At 39.4% G+C, this 22632-nt stretch overlaps 1 protein-coding gene across 2 annotated transcripts in view; it reads right to left on the bottom strand.

Annotated features, from left to right (window-relative positions):
- Positions 1-22632, bottom strand: part of LOC124723200 (transcription factor 12) — a 748137-nt gene that overhangs the window by 51951 nt on the left and 673554 nt on the right. For both annotated transcript variants that reach the window (XM_047248392.1, XM_047248393.1), the window contains exons 5-9: positions 13706-13793; positions 12099-12268; positions 10550-10813; positions 5888-6064; positions 4688-4747 (exon numbers count right to left, since the gene is read on the bottom strand). In XM_047248392.1, coding sequence (XP_047104348.1) covers positions 4688-4747; positions 5888-6064; positions 10550-10813; positions 12099-12268; positions 13706-13793 — 759 coding nt within the window. The remainder of the gene's footprint in view (positions 1-4687; positions 4748-5887; positions 6065-10549; positions 10814-12098; positions 12269-13705; positions 13794-22632) is intronic.

The raw sequence follows: 22632 nt of genomic DNA, 5'->3' as shown, positions 1-22632 counted from the left end.
GTGGCAATGAGTGGGACCCTGCAAGGAGGGGGGGGGGGGGGGGGGGTCGCACAACACCCATATGTATCCACCACTGTAGTATCCTCATGCATAAATACATTTTTATTGGCTGAATTTAATAATCCTGCTTTCTGTCTGTTGTCTTCAATTTCAACACCAGACTGATCCACGAGATATCAAGTGGAACATTAACTCTATACAAGGTGTTCGGAAATTCCCATTACAAATTTCTAGGGCTTGTGAAAGGGAGCGGGTACATAATACTTTGACTAGGAACCAATGTCCAGAAATGTATCATTTCCATTCTACGATGGTTTTAGTTTAGATGTGTAATTATGTTCATGTCTGATGATGGAAAGAAACATGTTTCATGAGTTGTTTGTCCTGATATGCAATAGGGTAGACAGGATGACCTGTACTACATCAGATGGTCACCTGATGTCACTTAATGTCTGCCTTGATGCAAGAAGTATTCAATGCCTGTGCATCTCCGATACAGTAAACACGGTTCAGTACACATTATCAGAAGACACACACATGCTTCTTGTGTATGGAAAAGCTTAAGGTAATGGGAGAGTTGCTAGTCAGTTGTATCAAGAACATTTCCCACAATGTAACACCCATCACACAAACTTTTTGCCCAAGTTATGCAGCGGCTCCGAGAAACAGGTACTTTCACTGTAAGGAGGCAGGACTGTAGTGCCCCACAGCAATGCTGCACGTCTGAATTTGAAGAAGATGTACTGCATTGCATTGAAGAGAATCCATCAATGAGTACTTGAATAGCATGTGCAGTGAATGTTAGTCACAGTATCATCTGGGATGTTCTGCATGAGCAACAACTACATCCATACAACTTACAAAGGGTACACACATTATGGGTCCACCCAATTGTCCTCAATGCATGGCGTACTGTATGTGGTTCCTGCACCGCTGCATTGACACACCCCTGTTTCCATGTCAAGTTCTGTTCACAGATGAATTTAAGTTCACTACGGATTGTGTTCTAAATTCACAAAACAGCCATACATATTCAGGCATTTCAGCACCGGTTTGGTATTAACATGTGGGCAGGTATTCTGAGCGATCATGTGGCTGGGCCATACCTCCTTCTCCTCAAGCTAACAGATCCTGCATACTTGATATTCCTACAAAACATATTGGGCCCACTCTTGGAAGGTGTCCCACTGTCTGTCAGGAAATACGGTTTCAGCATGATGGTGCATCTCCTTACTTCTCAAAGGTGGTATGGAGGCATCTCAACAGACTATATGGTGAAAGATGGATAAGACGAGGTGGTCCAACTACATGGCCACTGCGATCGCTGGCTTTATCTCCTATGGACTTCTTCTTGTGGGGTCATATGCAAAGCTTAATTTAAAAGACTCCTGCAGAGACAAAGGAAAATCTGTGGGCACAAGTTCTGGCCGCTACTCGAGAAATTGAAGAGAGACCAGGTGGGATGGAAAGTGTATACCAGAACATGCTTCGTATGTACAATGACTGTAATAACGCTGGTGGTTCCCACATAGAGCTGCTGTTGTAATGCATCATTACTGTTCGGTACACACAGTATGCTGGGTTCTTTTTGTTCTGGAATGATTTAAACACATAATGTTTAAGTGTTAACACAAACAAATGTGCTTAAGTGATAACTGTATGTTTTGTAATTTTTCCTTTCGAATTGTAACCTAATAATTATACTGTGACATCCCTAATTCAATTCCTCAAACAGAATTGGACAAGTTAAACATATGAATTAAAACAGTCACAGAACAGAAACAATACTCTCCTGACATGGGTTCCTATTCAAAATATTGTGTACTCACTCCCCTCTACAAGTCCTAAAAGTTTGTAACGGGGATTTCTGAACAAGCTGTATATGACCAGAACTTCCAAGGTTTTTCTGACAGATTTTTCCTGCCTGTGCAAATTACTGTAGGTTTCATGAATAACCTTTCTCACTAATGCATGAATTACTATCAAGTTTTCTCTATCAGTTTTTCTGCAGTCTCTTATGTAGCAAAAGTGTAATAGCCTGTTTTCACAATATATTCCAAAAGGTAGCATTTGTCCATCCCATCCAATATTACTTTACTTGGTACACATAATGTAAACAATGGTTTGTAACATTTTCAGCCTTAACAACAATTGCTCTGAACTGAATGTTCTCAGTTTGTCTTTTTAGTAGATTGTTAGTGACTGGCTATAAGTTTGATCAAACACAAATATTCTCCTAGTGTCATTGATAACGTTATTGCTTTTGTTTCTGTAATAGTGTCATTGTCACTATAGCCCTCATCATAAAATCTGGTGGTTCAAGGACGCACGTTTCAGCTCTTTATGTCTCACTCCACCTTGCCCCTGGTATTTCAAGATTGCTGTTTCAGGTACTGGCCAATCAGTCATTACAATTTTAGACTTGCATACTGCTGGTATCACTTCGTACCATGAGCTTGTTCAGCTTTACAGAAAATTATGAGTGATACTAAAGAGCAACACTCTGTGCATAGCAAAGTCACAATGCCTGCATCTTCTTCATGCATGCCGAAATCAAATGGACATTAGAAAGTGGGTTAAATACATAATACCTAATGTCTTAAATTTTTTCAGCAAAATTGCTAATGACAAAGAATCTAGATGGAACATTAATTTGCTCAAGGACAAAAATTGACAGGAGAAGCACATGGCCTTGTGAAGTTACATTTTTGCAATCTATGCATTTATTGCACATGGTGTGGAATAGGCTTGTGGTTTATCTGAATGACATTTGTGTTTTACAAAAACCATATGAAACAAATATATTTGACATTACACCATGGGAAATGATGGCCTGGACGTATCTATAGGTTGATGTGACTGGCACTTTATGGTTAATGCTGGATCTGCAATTGCTGCTTTTATATAAGGAGCACGATTAATACGTACTCCATGGCTTTAAAATTTCTGTTGAATCTGATCACCATTAGGAAATGAATGGCATGGTTTTCATGAATCTGTCCATTAATCTGAGCTCACTGTAAGAAGTCAGCGCTTTTGTAATGGATGATGCAAGATGACAAACCACCATTTCTGAACTGGCAAGAAGCAGGTAGCATAACTGGCTTCACAAGAAAGGTGTTCAGTTTTCTTCTGGTTGAACTAGGGATGAACTTCTATCAGAGCAAGAAATAAGAAGTGTGAAGAAGTATTAAAAACTGGACAACATTGCAAAGGGAATGGGACATGAATTTGTGCAACTTCTGCCACATCACAGGCAGTATAACCCTAATGTGTTAATATGGGCTCAAGTTAAATGGGATATAGCAAAAAGGAACAACTTTCAAGCTTGCTGATGCTGAATGCCTTACAAGTGAAGCTCTGGATTTTGTTACAAAAGGTGATTTGGCTAAATGTGTACATGTGGAAGAGATGTGGGAAAAACACTATGTTAAGCAGTGCTTTAGGGATGCTATAGTGGAACAAACTTGAATATGACTGATAGTGAACTTGAATCACAATCAGATATTGTAAAAATTTAGGTGCATATAAGATATTAAACAACATTCACCATTTAAATGCTCTTGATCAGCCAAGCTAATAATATCGCTACCTCACTGCAAGTTCTTTTTCTTTATAGGCTGTATAGTGGATAGTTTCCACATGCTACAAAGTGTTTTTAAGTCTGAAACTTCAAGATTCAATAGCATTTATAGCAAACTGGTAAATAGTCACTGAATCATCTGCAAATGTTTCACTTCACACATTATCTGTAGAGTTATGTTCATTCTTCATGTTTATCCTACTGTACTTCTAAAATACTACAAATCCTTGAATGCTTTTGCATAGTGTATATCAGTGTTTTGGGTGATGGGTTCAATAACGAAGACTTTGTAACAGATGTGACTATAGTCTTTTTGTGAAGTTGGAAATATTCTCTATGATATTAGGGTAAACTGTCAGAACAAGAATTCTGGTGGCAGTATACTGGCTGTCACTTATGGAGTCTCTTGAAAACAAAATCACGTGTGTATGTGTAATGGGGAAATAATTATGACTCAATTGTTGCCAAAATTAATTTTATAATATTCTTTAAAAAAAACTTTTAGGAAGTTTCTACGAGGTCTAACGAAACACAAATTTATCAGTGACAACATTTTGCATTAAACAGGTAAAACAATTTCACAACTCTTACAGTATTTCACTTTTTTATCTTGAAATACTTCTACATTTTCATAATAAAAAGAGTATTAGATACATCTATAAACTTTGAGAATATTCACATATTTTTACAGTCAAAATATATTAGTGCATCTGGCTTTTCCACATGTTGATGTAAAAAAAAAGTAATTTTCTCAAAAATTGTTAGTAACATCAGTTTATTTCATAACGAATGGCGAGAATTTTTTTGGAAAGTATTCCATCATATTCTTGACTAAAATGAGAGATAGTTTTTTTTTTTTTCTAGCATATGAAATAATCACTAACTGGCAATGCTGTAAATAGGTGGAATGACCTCAGCCTGCCTAGTTTAGTGATGACCACTATAGACATTTTTATACCGCACAAGTTTGTTACCATATACATCTGTTCTCCTATAAAATAGTCAGTGGCTACAATTAGTCAGTGGAGGAATTAGTGAAACTTAGGAGTATGCTATATGACACTAGAATTAATTTAATCAGGGCAATTATTTGCACAATCTTACCTCAGCATGGTCTCGAAGAAAACCTATTGCTGCATCTAGCCTCTGTTGTTCAGGGGCAGCCTGCTTCAATCACCGACAAACGGTGGAGTAATGTTTCACACGACAGGAATGAATGAATGGTCAGGGGGAAAATAAAAATAAAACAAACACAGGCATTACAAACCATGCATAAATCAAATGAAATACAACTAAATAATTAGCTCCTGAAATGCCTTATGATAAGAACATTATGAACATAAAAAAGAATTAGCCTTCAGTTACTCCACAGCAAAGTACTGATAAAAGAAAATTAAAGAGACACTGCATCAATTAGAAGTAGTGAACTTTTATTAACCACACTTACAGATTCATTTAAACTAAAATTCAATAAAAGAAAAAAAAACAGTGAAGGTAATGATGATAACATGTAAATAAGAAATGGAGAAATGGTAAGTTACATGTATTTAGCACATATAGGTGCAACACAAGTGCTGATGGTGGTCAGGAAAAAAGTAACAGAATATATATGGAAAAGAAGAAATTACTCTTGTCTGATACATCAAGGTGCATAAAAAATCAGTATCATGAGGTTGACAAACAAGCTTATATGCGAAAGATGTGAAGATGCCACAATAAACATGCAATTTCCAAATTAAGGCTAATGTAAACTGATTACTTATTGGCAGGGGTTAACCATCTAATGTTTACGTTTTAAAATGGAGCAAATAAAATATGCACAATATGTAAAAAATATAATGTTATTATGCAAGTTTTGTGAGATGAATGCTAAAACCCAAAATTTGATACAGTCCTTTAGTAAATGAAAACAAATAAATATCAATTTCATCACTTTACACACTATTTATGTCTACATTAGCTACACAGCATGACCAAGTTAAAATTCAGACCATGCAGCAAACTTTTAATACTTGAAAAGTATGACCATGCTTTGTACTCTAATGTAGCTGAGAATTAATACCAATTAATATGCTGATAACTCAGGCATTTAATGTGAAAACTCTCAAATTCTGGTAGATATTAAATATTTTTGAAATCACCATGCAACACAAATCCTACCAGTTTTGACCCGAAATATTTGCTCTCTCTGGTAAGATTACTTTATAAAACAGTTGGCCTCCAGTTTCAAATAGTAAAACCTGAGACAAACATGAAACATCTATTAATTTTGTTTTCAGATATATCAGTGCCAGCAGTACCAACCATATGTAAAGTGCGATCTGCTGCATAATGCGGTGATGTGGGAGTGCTGGGGTGTGGACCAGCATTACTTGGAGGCCACGCCTGACCACCACTACCACCTGTCAGTGGAGGAGGTGAGCTAACAGGTGTTGAGGGATTTGAACTGTAACTGCTCACACTTTGGTCTGTGGGATATATCTGCAAAACAATGAAACCACACACTGTATTATAATCTAAGTAACAATGGTATTGTTGCATGCAATTTTTGCCAAACTAATCTATACATACAGTAACACTGTAAAACCACTGTGGCAGACTTTTTGTCTGAATATGCTAATCTCAAAAACTACTAGACAAATTTTCATGGCCTTTTCACAAGTAACTTGAGCACAGCTTGGGATAACATATAAATTTTATTTCATCCAAATCAGATCACGGAAAAAAGATATCATAATAAACTGGGACACGAGGGAACATATTTACTTTCTGAAAAAGCTGTTTACTCTTTTAAAATGGTACAGAGTAGCAACACCCTCATTTCCATTCTAGCTTTATTACGGCAGATACAGAGTTCTGTTACAATAAAGCTAGAACAGAAATGACGACTGATCACTGCTTTTTACCATTTTGAAAGTTGTATCACTGTCAATCACATTTTAGTTTCCTAAAGGAAGGTAATTTTATGTTTAGTCTTTGGTGTTTGAACTGTATCATATTTGTGAAAATGCTTTAAGTAATTGCTACATTCTACACAACACAATTCAATGTAATGAATACAATACTTATACAGTTATCAACATGATTAATCCATATGAATATTATTACATGTGAAATTACATGTTATGTTTTCATGACTAAAGTGATCAATCAATATTGATGAAATCTGGTACAGAGATAGCTTATATGCTGGGGAAGAACAGAGGCTAACTTCAGAAAGTTAAAAAAATTGCATCTAAGAGTGTGAAGTAGGGGATGGAACATATTTTTTTACATCAGTTAACATTACAAAATTATTAAACTGCCACATAAAGTCCACATTGTACGATGTATAGTTACTTCATTAAGATAATGCATAGATGTGCACTCCTGCCAATGTCCCTCTGCACGCACTCTTTGGCAGCAATGCTGCGTATCACATATCACTGCAGAACACACATCAAAGCTATGCTTTCCAGAACAGGCAGACACGGGAGGGCTCCTAACATTATTGTATGTACAGCAGCTTAATTCCTCACCATCACTCATCATCATAAACCTGGTGATATGTGACTGCAGCATGGGTAACAGCCATTTACAAACATTTCTAGATCTTTGTAACAACTGAAGTACCCAGTCCAACTCATAACTTTGATTCCCATTATGTACAAATCAGAAAAAAATAGGATGTGCATGTATGTAAACTGTCATTCCTGTAAAATTAGTGCACAATCTGAAAAAAAAAACATCTTTGTCTCTCGGAAATCTAAGTACTTTTATGTCCAATGCTTGCATTAATCATGGAAAGTCTTCTTTTTTTATAATTATGTTTACAGTATTCAGTTATGATTGTGTGTCGTGCTTTTGAGATGGAAAAATCAGCATTGATTTGTCTGAATATGTGTAAACAATGGGCCAAAACATAAACCAAGTTTCCTGGCATCAGGGACCAACTTACACCCTCATACAAACTAAAGATAGCTCATATTTTAAACAAAACGACTCATTACTCAGACACTAGTGTGTCTTGTGGGGACACGAGGATATTCTTAAAGGTTTCAAAGCACAAGCAACAATTTTAAAACAGTTTACCATCCAGCATACTTGCATACAATTATAAATGAAAATTACCAGGTTTGGTATTCACTGGCCATCTACAAGATATGTATCTCACGCACCAGAAGATGGTCAGGTGAAGAACAAAACTAGTGATTTCCATTTGAAATTTCATGTTATTGTGCTGGACAACAAAACATTTTCAAAATAACTTTATCAATTACAGGCAGCTCAACTGCAAATGAAAGACTGTTCTATCTGCAAACAACTTTAATGACCAAAGAATATAAAATAACACATTAAAATGAAGAAACCAGAGAGGATGAGGGGGGAAATTGTGATCCATCAAACATCTTACACTGCTTCCTTAGTATAAGTTTAAAGGGAGAGATCCATGCCGGTATATGCGAACACCAAGAGATATTTTATATTCCGTTTCAGAAGAAAGGAAGTCAGACTTTGTGTTTCTTACATTATTAAAAACTCTTCTCTTTTCTCCTTGTAAGAAAATTGTCATATTCTATCACAATAATCATTAAATAATACCTTAAATACACCCAATTGTGGCAATCACCAAACAGAACACTATTCAGGGTGTGATCAAAAAATGTTATAATTCCAATTTGTTTGCCTCGGAGGGGGACAGCCAATGAAACTTCACTTGACCTGCCACCCCACTCCAAGCACAGGTGGCGAGGAGCAAATTTTAAAACTTCAATGGGAACCCCCATTTTTTATTGTGGATTATGATTCTACAGCAAAATCTACATACGTTTTGTCTAAAGCATTTTCTTTATTTTGCTACAGATGGAACTGTAATTGGAGGAATAGAAATGGGTACACAAAAGTAATTTACGACATGTTGCTCAAAGGTCCTTGAATACCCAATGGCACGTGGGACTCCACCTCCATACTGTGAGGGTAGGACAGGCCCGCATTTCATACCTTCTAAATGGAAACCCTATTTGCAATGTTGTATTCCTCTGACATACAGAACAGGGGACTACTTGACATGCCACCATGGCCATGAAGTGAACTACGATGTATCATAACACAGGCAGTACACTGTGACCGCAGCTTAAATATCAAGCAGATGTAGAACAGATGGGGGCTCTAAACATTACAATACTTTTGCAGTGTTTATTGCATGCCCACCTACCTATCAGTTGGAGGACAGACGTGCAAGAGGAGGACAAGTGTTGCAACCGCAGGAGAAAAAAACTGACATGGGCCTGATTTACAGAGAATGCAGGAGAAATGCTGAGACTGCTGTTGCCTTGTATACCGAGCATTTTCCAGAGAAAGCTCGCTTTCATTTGTTCTTTTACAAGGTTGTGGAGCATTTATGCCTGATGGCAGAGTATAGACCAGCAAAAGGAAACAAAGCAAACACCTTACAGGAGAAGCTAATGAAACAGCTGTATCAGTGTCAGTGCACCACAACCCACGGATAAGCACCTAGCAATAGTATCGCGATTCCGGTATGTCTGTAGGTGCTACTGTCATAATATTGCATCACTGTAAGTATCAGCCATACCACGTGTCACTGCATCAAGAACTTTATGGCACCAATTTCCATAACTGTGTTGTGTTTTCTGAATGGGCATGTCAACAAATGCCAATGACCCTCACGTCCTTTGCCAAGGTACTATTTTCTGATGAGTCTGCATTCACAAGCCATGATAGCATTAACCAGGATAACATGCATTACTGGAGTGTACACAATCCCCACTGGTTACGCCAGTTAACGTATAGTGTGGCATCATTAGGAACAAACTCATTGGTCCTTATTTTACAGACAGCATGTTGAATGGTTGCAAGTATCAAACATGTTTGGAACAGGGACTATCAGTACGACTACAGGATATTGCCCTGGACATTCGACAACATATGTAGATTCAGCACTAGGGTTGTCCAGCACATTATGCAACTGAAGCACGGTAGGCATCGGACCATGTTTATGCATGTTAGTGGATCGGCAGAGGTGGCCCTATTAATTGGCCTGCTTGGTCCCCGGATTTCTTTCTGTGAGGATATTTAAAAGATCAGGTGTACCAGCAAGTGTCAACAGGTCATGAAGACATGGTGAACTGCAACAGAAATGCCTGTGCTGACATTCCCGCAGATATGCTTCTGTCCTGTGTACGGTCATTTGAAAAACAGATCACTAAGTGTATTGAAGTTGGTGGTACTACATCTGAACAATCAAGTAGTCCCCTGTTCGATATGTTGGAGGAATACAATGTTGCGAATGCGGTTTCTAATTAGAAGATATGAAATACTGTCTGTCCTCCCCTCACGGCATAGAAGTGAGGTCCTATGTGCTAACGGATATTCAAGGGCCACTAAGTAGCATGTTGTAAATTATGATTGTGTACCCATTCGTATTCCACTGATTACAGTGCCATCTGTGGCAAAATGAAGAAACTACTTCAGACAAAACGTATGTAGGTTTTGCTGTAGAATAGTAGTCTACGATAAAAAATGGGGGTTCCCATTGAAGATCTGAAAGTTGCCCCCCTGCACCCATGCACAGGGTGGGGCAGGGGGTTGATTGTGGTATCACTGGATGTCCCCCTCTGAGACAAACAAATTGAAATTATATATATATATATATATATATATATATATATATATATATATATATATATATATATATATATATATATAGTTTTTGAGATAATTCAATGTCTTCAGTTAAAATGAACACCTTGTATAACAACAATATTATTTATACTAGCACACATCTTGTGAAGTTATCATTAGTTGAATTAAGACTATGGTGAATGCAGCATTCTGAAAGAGGTCATTAAAATACAGAATACTGTTGTGTGGCAAGACACAGATGAACAGTTTTTGAAGCTCACCATGAAATTCTAAATGATACACACAATTAATAGGCAACACCATTATTCCATTATCTTTACTTACTGATGCCAATGCTTTGCCAAGTGTGTCCCCCGGTGTAGTTGGCTGTGGGCTAACATAGAGAGCAGCAGTTGCAGGGCTTGAAGTAGGAACTCCCACAGCGGTGCCCGCTGTGGTGGGGGTTGTCCCAGCACCTGGACCTGGACCTTGCCCTCCACCACCACGAAAACTTGACATTGGTGGAAGACTTGTGGCAGATTGAGTACCGAGGAGGGAATTATCTTGCTGAGAGCTCGTAACGCCACCTGGCGACATGGCTCCGTAAGCCTGAAATGACACCAGTAAATTCTTTGTCAAGCAGATTTTCTAATGAAACAAATAAAATACAGCATAATTTACACTCTTGATCTACTTAATGCCTCTGAGCAAGTGAAGTAAAGATTTATGTTACTTTCTTTGGAGGAATGTTCTGATAATTTGTGTATCACATCTTCACACAGCAAACTTAAAACACTCCTATTTCTGGTTCATTTGCACTAACTACAATTACCATATGTTCACTAGTCACACTATCCTATTCATTTGTGTCACTGTCACAAACAGCGTACACTGCTACGAGTAGTTATGATAGTAAACTTCCTACATTTTATTGTATTAAGTACCCAATTGGTTACCACAGGGTTCATAGCCAATCATAAAACAGCAAAATACCAGCGCAATTTTTGTCATTATAGCACCAAGTTGGACATTTGGGAGACAGGCAGATGGATGCCAACAGAAACAGGAAGAAGATAATGACCAATGTACTGGACATATCCAGCATCACAACTGAAAGATATTGATGATGAAAAGCATACCACGAAAACAGAGTGTGAATGAAAGTAACAAATGGCTCCATAAGGAAACTGAACTTGTGCCAGCCAGTACAAAACAATGTGTGAAGGAGCCAATCCAGAGAACAAAGAAGGCACTGATTTTGTTGCTATTACTAATGACTACAGATATTAACTGTACAAATTTAGTTTCGTCTTGTAGGGATACAGGACTGTTAGCACTTTTCTGCACAGGAGGTGAAAGTTCAGGAGCCATCATACTTGTTCCAGTTAAAGCAGAGGAAAAGCTGGTAGTTATCATTGTTCCCTTCCATGTTCATAAATCCCCTTCCTTTCCTAGAAAAAGCCTTGTAATGGCCGTTGGCTGCCATAGAGAAAAAATGCAATAAGCCACATACTTTAACTGCTGTTTCTTGTTAAACGCAGCTGATATGTTTCCTGAGTCTTTTGAGTACATGAAACGATTTTTCCCCAATTGTAGTTAGGCTGTAACAAGTCGAAATGTGATTCCACTTTTCAAATTCAGTCCTTTATTTCCCAATCATCTTTGTAGATGTATACACCAGCACTAAGGTGCACAGTTCCATACATTGGCTGTATTCAGATCTGACAGTTTCTCCCCTGAGCACTATCAGCCATAAAGTCGTCAATTCTGTCACATACATGATTATATATACTGTAGCCATAAATTTTGTTTTGCAAATTTAGTCATCAAATATGTGGAAAATCTATGAGGCATTTCAACTATGATTAGTAATTGCATCTTTAGAGTTACCTACCATTGCATCATGAGCAAGATGGATTGGCGGTGGAGGAAAGGTAGACTGTGACAAATGTGTAGACGGTGGTGCTCCTGACAGGATAGCTGGAGAACTGTATGCAGAGTAGTGGCCGGTCTGCAGCTGACCACCACCTGTCCATGGATCACCAGTACCACCACTTGCACCATCTGAAGAAAATTTTTACAGTACATATTTAATTGACAGTTCATAAATTTCTTATCTTTTCAAATCTCCTACAATAACACTAAACACAAACACTATATTCCAGGAATACGAGTTCAAGAATGTTGAATGAATCAATCTGATTTTCAAGTAAGAACAATAAAATGTGATCTTTTTTGACCCTACAGTTGTTGAAAGTGAAATACACTAATGGTCACTAATTTTTCCCATTTTATATTTATGAAGTATAAGTTGTTTTCATATAAGAGAAACTGGAATATACACCCAAACATGAATTATAAATATCACAAATTTACAGGATATTACAATTATTTGGCTAGCTCCATCATCATCATCATAATAAGATTTTGTTAATGTACTGGTGTAACTAGAAGGGATACTGGTCATTTATTCAAAATCTTAAAAAGACCTTACTTTACATAGTGAAAAGATCAATTTGCTTTTATCCCAAACAGATTAGCTGAGATTAATTATTGACTCATAGAATTTGATTTGAGTCTCTGTACGTTCCTATCAGTGTCCTCCTAATTGTGCTACACAACCAAAACAAATCACATATTATGACATGACAGTCACACACCCAGAATACTTACTGAAACTGACAATGGCTGCTGAAGCCTGTGTTGATGTAAATTCGTCAGTTCATTTTTGATGACTTTGTCATATTCTTAAGTGGCATTGCAACCCAGACAATTACAGTTGTGATTTCATTCAAGGAACAAATCATTTTAGTGTTGTTTTTTGAAATTTCAAACATTTTACTACGTGTTGCTTCTTGTAATATATCTAATCACAGCAGGCAATGATGATCTGCACATTAGTGCAAGTGCTTTGTTTTGATAAATCTGAATGCCTTTAAACTGGTACTTTTTATTGGCTGGGCTGTTTCAGTAGTGCACAAGTTAACTGCCTAATACAACTTGTAGAGACTGTCACAACATGCACAAGATAGCTGCCTAATACAACTTGAACAGACTATCACAACACACAATCTTCACCAATCTCCTCCCACAGATTTTATTTCTATCCTATCATGTCTCCCTTTCCTCTTACAAGGAATCCCAATGAAGAGATTGTGGAATAGATCCTAAGGACTACACAGAATCTAAATAAACTGCAATTATCACAAAAACAAAGATATTCCACAACTGTGTTGCATATTAACAAGATAGACTTTTCTGAAATGTTCAAACAAATACCACAGGAGAACTCTATTAATTGATCTTACTTTGTGCTGTATCTCATTTTTATTTTGTCACGCTTTCTGCAGTAATTTTCAAATACAGTACATTGGGTTGATGGAATAATAATTTCTGTCTTAATAGACTTTTAAAGAAATGTAAATTCCTCTTTAAAAAGTTTGGGAGAAAAAACAAAGTAGCATTTTTTTTTTAATTCAGTTGATTATATAGCTCACTCACCAAGGTAGTATGGCTCTCCACCATATAGCCCTCCTGCCTTCGGTGAGGTGTATCGTGGGGAGTCATGGCCGAATTCATCCGACCCATACTGTAAGAAAAATGACACATGTTAGTGAAAGACTGTATTAAAGAAACACAAGACATCATTGCTTTCAGAGAGTGAATCTGGTGCTAAATGGTACATAAAGATGACAATAACACATTATTGTGATGAGTATTATGTTTGTAGAATCTGTACATCCTTAATTGCAAGATTTTTTTATGATTTATGTGATTATTACTTTTGTTCAGTTATGATCTTCGGATTTATCAATGTTAAAAAATGGTGTATACACAAAAAATGTATCCAAGCAAATGTTGTGTACTTTATAGCAATTTATTAACACTGGCTGAACTGAAGATTAACATAATTGCTTGAAACCAGTAATCAAATACACTAATGACCGTTCAAATTGTAACACCAAGAAGAATAGTAAATCACAAAATTTTACTTATTGTACATGTACAGTAAAGTAGGAAGATACATGATTACATCTATTGCTGATTCTGGGGAGGGGGGATGTACACAGCGACGAATTTACTACACAGTGCTGCCACCTCTTACATTAACAACAGCTGATGGCTGGACATCGAGCTGAACTTTTTTCAAATTACAGATACAGGTATCTCATTCTACGCTGCTTCAACTCTATTCCAGAGTTAATCAGTCTCAGAAGTCAGCCAGTGGTTGTGCGCCAGTCTCTTGAAAATCCATTACCAGATGTTTCAACACTTGAAAGACCTAGAGACTTCACTAGCCAGGACAACAGTCAAACACCTCTGTATCGAGGCAGGTTAGGACACCGTGTGCAAAGTGTGGTCTCAAGTTATCTTGTCAAAATATAATATAACACAGAGATCTCGAAGCTAGGGCATATCTGCTAATCTTAATATGTCAGAAATGTAACGCCTGCTGTCCAAGCTACAGGCTATACTAATCGGAGGTGATCATCTGCCCAATGGCATCATATACTGACACAACAGGTGTCGGACCTATACGATGATGACGACTGCACTCTGGCAAAATTTTTTCTCGTCAGCACTTTCACATGTAGGAACGTCCATCATGATGCTGTATGTGGACGCAACACGTGGTGCCACTCCTGTGTCTAGTGTCGTTATTTGGTGCCTCTGCTGCTGCATCATGGGAAGTTGCAACAGTGGACACCGTGCCGAGAGTCTGCAGTGCTCCATATGTAGCTGCACTGTCAGCATGGACACTTATTTTACTGCAAATAAGCCCATTTCCTGACTCAATGTTTGGGATGTGACTGTACAATTCTGCAAGCTAGGCAAACACTGTATCTGCCCATTCGGGTGCTAGTCGTGTGAGTCTGGAATTGAGTACGATTCTCCTGAATCCACTGACTCCATATCTGCACGAGAGTAGTGGGATCCCAAGCAATGCTGAACAATAAAGCGCATTCTCGTCTAATTCCGACATGTCTCATTCTTTCAACACGGATAACACAATCAACTCACAAGCAAACAGAATTCAAATGCCATTTCTGAATGAGAAACCAGCTGTGTAATGTTTTCTTATAGGAAAAATGTAAATGGCGCTACTGCTACCTACATTGTGTGATTATGCGGAAATGCTGATCTCCTCATACTCAAACATAAAGTACACTAAGTGCCAACTTGATGGTTGTTTCATGCTGTAGTTTTAATGGTCGATAGCGTAAAATTCAACAGCATAATACTCATCCAGATACTATGTGCAATAAACGTTAAAGCTATACCTAATATCAGCAACAATATTTTTCCTTTTTACGGCTGAACGTCTCACGATTACAAGGTAACCAGCAACAATTCGACAGCATAATACTCATCCAGATACTATGTGCAATACACGTTAAATCTATACCTAATATCAGCAACAATATTTTTCCTTTTTACGACTGAATGTCTCACGGTTACAAGGTAACCAGCAACAGAGGGCAAGATTATGGTTATCAAACAAAGCATTCTATGGCCTCGTGGAAGAACCTGCTCGAACATTCGCCAAAAGCATTTACAAGAAACACAAAATACAAGTAAGTTTTTGCCAAGTGTATATGTGAAACGAAGTCTTTCGACATCAACCTCTGTTAACAAAGAGGAAAGAAGCAGTGGCTCAGAGAATATGTAAACGAGAGGCAGAAACACTGTAGCTGAAATGCACACCAACTTTATAGACGAAAATGTTGTTTTTAATCTGAAACAGGCAAAAATGGACAAACATATGTATCCACTTTGCAGGATAACCGCAGAAGATGCTTTACAAACAAAAGCGAAACGCGTCTAGCATAGATCTCTTTCTAATTTTAGTGCAGTAAGCTTATGACAGAGAAACCAATAATAACTGATTTGGACAGCTGCTGCGGATGATGGTCATGCAGACAAAAATATAATCAAAAACCAAATTTCGCTAGCGCAATTATATGTAAATAGAAATCTCTCAAGTCTCAACAAGATAGAACTAAAATTTCGAGATTTTATTATCTGACTGATGCATTCCCACCACATTTTAGTTTAGTTTACGTCTTTTACATGACTGCATCCATTCTCCAAAGAGACATGAAACACAAAAAAAGTATTGTTTCTTGGATGAATATGAGTACGAGAAGGCACGCGTCCAAGGAACACAGCAGAGATACTTAACTGTGAACCCAGTTACTCTTAGAAAAGCTGCTTCAGTAGTAGTGTAGGTCACATACACATGGAGTACTTTCGCAGAAATACAAGAAAAGAAAACAGATTAACAGTTCGCAGAGAGATATATGAGCGATACTCGTGGTGAGAAGAAGGAGGCACGCCTCTGAATACGACTGTCCTTCGCTACAAGAAAGTCGGAGAGACAGCAATCTAGACCGAAACAGCAGCATCCGCGTCGCACAACTTTAATGTGTCCGCCCGATATTGGAAAAATCTGCTGAGTGGCCGGAATTTGTTTTATGGTTCTTGCAGGAAGACAAGCAGACAACTGGATACACAACTGGTGTCAGCCCAGTTCGAGAACACATCTCGGCTACAGGAACTGGGAACAGCCTCAGAGTCATTTATACGAGACCGCTAATCACTATCAACTATCTCATGTTAACGTGACACGAGAAGTCAGTGTTTGGCTTGGTTTTATTTCACACGCCATTCGCTAACAAATGTCCAGTTTTTGTTATGGTTATTGGAACGCGGATACATACGAAGCTATTAAGCCTTATAGGATTGATGTGGTGATGCACGAGAAATGTTGAAACTACCGTTAGTGTCTGTGTGCGGTATTCGTGGTACTTAAGGCAAAAAAAATGTCTGGCATCAAAATCTAACACACTAATGATTGCGAAATGTCGAAGCCCTTCTGCATGCACTTCGCAGAAAATGCGTGCACACGTACATTCCGCCGTCCGTGGTGGCAGAGCGGTTCTAGGCGCCTCAGTCTGGAACCGCGCGACCGCTACGGTCGCAGGTTCGAATCCTGCCTCGGGCATGGATGTGTGTGATGTCCTTAGGTTAGTTAGGTTTAATTAGTTCTAAGTTCTAGGGGACTGATGACCTCAGCTGTTGAGTCCCATAGTGCTCAGAGCCATTTGAACCATTTGAAAATCTCTTCGTGAAATTGTACCCTTACAATCTTCTGTTTTGTTAAACGGAAGACTACCCCTTCTACCTTACGCTCTAAAACCGTACATCGATAAACGAATATTTATGTAACTATCTTCTTAATCTTCAATTTTCTATTTTTTTCTGACCCTGTTTATTCCCAGCTTAATAATATACAATAGTGACAAATCAACAATGAAAAATATTTGTGATAATGGTTTCATTTCTGAAGGCATCAACAGCTCCTTCCTCAAAGGAACGCTTTCTTAGAGTTAGACACAGTGGTCACGTAGCAACATTTACTCACGTCGTCGCATTTTCTATCATCATGAAACTGAACTAAATCAAAATCTGGAATTGGTTAGTCAACTTTGCTTAGACGAGGCGTTGATAACAATGGAATTGTGATTTTGTTACGCTGTACTTAAAGTTGGTGAAGGTTTGTTTCTTTCTGATGTTATACTCTGAGAAATTAAGAAACAGGCAACTACATTAAACGAGGCTGTAGTTTTCTCGAAGATGATCTGCGTGACAAAACTGCTTTCACAGACTGAAACATCGACAAAATTCACAATATTACATTAGAGGATCGGTGATTAGTGTTTAATGAAATAGTTGACGCCATAGGCACTTCGTAAGAAAGATAATAGTAGATTTTACATGAGTAGTTAACTACGAGCTAGCTCTGAACAACATGGGTGGTCCATTTGTTGAATAACACAAACGAATTTCCCGGGACTGTTTAGGCCATTTCTAAGCTAATCAAAGAGATTTTTCAGCACCGATTAATTGCAGTGTATAAGATACAGATACACCGCATCACTTCATGCCAGAAACTGAAGAACAGTTTTTCAAAAAGCGGTAATTTCATCAAGTGGAAAGTTTTGGTCAGTGTTTTCTGAGATGCAAAAAAAAAAGAATAATTCTTATTTGCTAACTTGTGGAAGGCTAAACAACTACTGACGAATACTAGGCAAGCCTTCTAGACCAAATGGATGACAAAATTTGTAAGAACAAGCTAGGAAGGCACACGAAAAAAATAATTTTTCTAAGAGAATGCAGCTGCACACAAAGGTGCTTTGCTATGGGAAAAATTCACCGGTTTTGGTGCACTCTAAATTTCACTTATTAGTACATATAAAAGAAATTTGTGCCTGGAAAAGAAATCCAGTTCACTGAAGAGGTTGATGGATATTTTGCGTAATAACCAAAACCGCGCTTCAGACAAGAGTTCTAGTCATTGGAAAGTCGCGTGGACCCAAATTAGTGCTACGTCGAAAAATTAGTTTAAAAAAAAGGAAAACACGATACCAAGTACCACAGCACACTTGCAGACTTAGGAGAGAGTAAAAGAAAGTGATGGCATAGGATACTTTCTACTGAATCCTAAACACAATCAAAAAAAAGTTTTGAATCACCTCGGTTCCGAGGGTTCCGGAAGCTGTACAGAAAATTGGAATAGAGATCAACATAAACATCATTTCCGCCCTTTTTATTGCTCATGAAAACCACACATTTCATATTGTACTACCATACAGCGAAACCTTCAGAGATGGTGGTCCAGATTGCTGTACACACCGGTACCTCTAATACCCAGTAGTACGTCCTCTTGCATTGATGCATGCCTGTATTCGTCGTGGCATACTATCCACAAGTTCATCAAGGCACTGTTGGTCCAGATTGTCCCACTCATCAACGGCGATTCGGCCTAGACCCCTTAGAGTGGTTGGTGTGTCACGTCGTCCATAAACAGCCCTTTTCAAACTATCCCAGGCATATTTGATAGCGTCCATATGTCTGGAGAACATGCTGGCCACTCTACTCGAGCGATGTCGTTATCCTGAAGGAAGTCATTCAGAAGATGTGCACGATGGGGGCGCGAATTGTCCTCCATGAAGATGAATGCCTCGCCAATATGCTGTCGATACGGTTGCACTATCGGTCGGAGGATGGCATTCACATACCGCACAGCTGTTACGGCACCTTCCATGACCACCAGAGGCGTACGTCGGCCCCACATGATGCCACCGGAAAAAGCAGGGAACCTCCACCCTGCTGCAGTCGCTGGACAGTGCCTGAACGAGGCATGTCATCGACGGTTCCTGTCTCTCAGTATTTCCTCCATGTCCGAACAACATCGCTTTGGACACTTCCCTTGTTGAGAGTCCTTCCTGGCACAAAGTAACAATGCGGAAGTGATCGAACCGCGGTATCGACCGTCTAGGCATGGTTGAATCGTCTCGATCGTCAGCCTCACCGGGTTGCTTCCAAACACGTCTCCGACGATTGTCTGGTTGAAGGCATATACGACACCCATCGGTGAAGAGAACGTGATGCCAATCCTGAGCGGTCCATTCGGCATGTTGTTGGGCCCATTTGTACCGCGCTGCATAGTGTCGTGGTTGCAAAGATGGATCTCGCCATGGACGTCGGGAGTGAAGTTGCGCATCATGCAGCCTATTGTGCACAGTTTGAGTCGTAACACGACGTACTAAGGCTGCAAGAAAATTATTAAAAGTATTCAACATGGTGGTGGTGTTGCTGTCAGGGTTCCTCCGAGCCGTAATCCGTAAGTAGCGGTCATTCACAGCAGAAGTAGCAATTGGGCGGCCTGAGCGAGGCATGTCATCGACGGTTCCTGTCTCTCAGTATCTCCTCCATGTCCGAACAACATCGCTTTGGACACTTCCATTGTTGAGAGTCCTACCTGGCACAAAGTAACAATGCGGGCGTGATCGAACCGCGGTATCGACCGTCTAGGCATGGTTGAACTACAGACAACACGAGCCGTGTACCTCCTTCCTGGTGGAATGACTGGAACTGATCGGCTGTCGGACCCCATCCGTCTAACAGGCGCTGCTCATGCATGGATGTTTACCTCTTTGGGCGGGTTTAGTGACATCTCTGAACAGTCAAAGGTACTGCGTCTGTGGTACAAAATATCCACAGTCAACGTCTATCTTCAGGAGTTCTGGGAACCGGGGTGATGCAAAACTTTTTTTAATGTGTGTATATTTCTTCCCTCCTAGCCCCTGACACAGCGCACGACTGATGAACAGTTCTATACCTCTAGCGATAGCTCATCTAGTGCAGTTGTTCCCGAACATTTCCTCTGAAGGAACACTCTGAGAATCCTGCTACTTTGGTGGAACATCTTATTTTGAAGGTTAATAAAATTTTAAAAAATGAGAAAAACTTGTTTTTTTTCAGGAGACTGTTTTAATTTTGAATCATAAATCAATAACACAGAAATCACAATAAAATTTTAAAAAAGAAGAAAAAAAGAACGCCATCGTTGTTAATGAGTTTTTCGCGGAGCACTTTTTCGCTTCCCGCTGAACACCACTGTTCCGCTGAACACGGTTTGAGAAACCCTAATCTAGTGTAAAGTTATCTTCGCTATTTCTAACAATGTTACAAGTCTCTTCTTCAAAGTATTTTTTTGTGTTATAGCTATATTTTCGCGCGATAGTCGTGATCTTTCCTTGACGATCGTCGTTATTCTTCGGCAACCTTCGCGGTTGATATTTTCCAACATTCACGAGCCAGTTTTCTATGAGTCAGAGAAACCAGTTCAATCCACGCTGCCCTTCTTCGTAAAAATACGTTACTGTGTTTTTTGGTAAAATCTAATTTGAATGGCACACACTCGATTAGTATTCCTCTACAGGCTGCCAAATGCAGAGTCACATTGCAATTTGTCTGTCAAATAACTGGAACTTGCCGTTTGCTTTACAAACATTTGATGTATTCGACGATTCCTTTCATGTGTCAACGCAATTTTATTTGCAGGTATTTGTAAAACATGACAAGCCAGTTGTAAATTATCATTAAAATGCAACAACTTGTTTACCTCCGAGTGAACTGTACAAATTTACAGCCCGTTTTCCCACTCACTGGACGGGCATAAAATTCTTGTCAACCTCTACGAGGGGATAATCATAAAGTTTTAATTTTCACTTCGAAAAAATTAAGCTGTGACTACGAAACTTGGAGATAATGTTAGACCGCATCTACATATTCACCCTTCAATGCGAGACATTATCTTGACGACAGATGATCTGGTTGCAGAATTGTGCATTCTGGCTGTTCAGGAAACGTTCCGTCTCGAACATCAACTTGTCGGCATTCTGGAAACGTCAGTTCTTCGTCCGAAAAAGGAGAAACAAGTCACTGGATGCCGCATCAGGTAAAGACGGGGCCTGAGGCAAAACCTGATAGGCCAAAGAATCAGCATGTATGAATATGCCAGTGTAGAATGAATTGCCGCGGCGTCGTGGAGCAAACACACGCCCTTGGCCAGCTTCCCGCTACGCTTCGCCTTCACAGCCTCCCGTAACCTGGTCAGGAGACTTTTGGTAGTATGCTCCTGTGACGATCTGTCACTTGCGAGCGTAAATACTTGGCACTACACCACGACAGAGCAAAAAGATACCCAATCGTCTCGATCGATGATGGTTGGGTATTCGCTTTTTTCGGTGCCGTTGAATCCATATGTTTTCACCGTTTGTTTGTCCCTTTGGCTCGGGGTCTTAGTGATACACTCAGCACTCGTCCGTGGTAATAAGGCTGTTAGAGACGTCCCCCGGACAGGTGTGATACAGCGGCAACACGTCCGCTTTAGCCTCGGCTGGGTGGATTTTTTGATGGGCGTGAGCAGTCGCGGAAAACAGCGAGAGGAAACCTTTATCGTGTTCACAATGTCGCGCAAGATGTCGAAAACTGATCCACTTTTTGCACAATCGCCTCAAATGTAATATGTTGGCCTTCGACACCGTGGCGTCCAGTTCTATAGCCCAGGGAGAGTATTCCGCAGGAAGTCCAGGTACGTTCCTCCGTCAAGGCGTTGTGGAACAATATCCGGTCCAAGTATGTGGTCGCCAAGGAGCCCCGCCCACACACCGATACCGAACCGACGCTGATGAGGCTCCTCTACCATTCCCTCGGGGATTGTTTGTAGGCCACGGATGAAGATTATGCACATTGATGATGCTAGTTCTGGTAAAGGTTGCTTCGTCGGTAAAGAGGACTGATGACAGAAACTCCATAACTGTGTTGGTCTGGTGCGAAAACCGTCGACAAAATCCTTCCCGAAGAGGGAAATCCGCTGCTGATAAGCCCTGAACTCGTTGAGGTGATAAGGATAATAACGCTTGTCATGCAGGACACGTATAATCGTACTTTGGCTTACACATTGTTGGCGGGCCACTAGCTTGGGGCTTCTACTTGGGTTCGTATCAATATCTTGTAGAACCCGGTCCTTCAAACCCGGTGTACGCACTTTCCGCCGACTCCCAGCACGTTCGTTT

Source organism: Schistocerca piceifrons, chromosome X (assembly GCF_021461385.2).
Source record: "Schistocerca piceifrons isolate TAMUIC-IGC-003096 chromosome X, iqSchPice1.1, whole genome shotgun sequence".
Classification (NCBI taxonomy): Eukaryota; Metazoa; Arthropoda; class Insecta; order Orthoptera; family Acrididae; genus Schistocerca; species Schistocerca piceifrons.
This window is presented reverse-complemented; position numbering and strand designations above follow the sequence as displayed.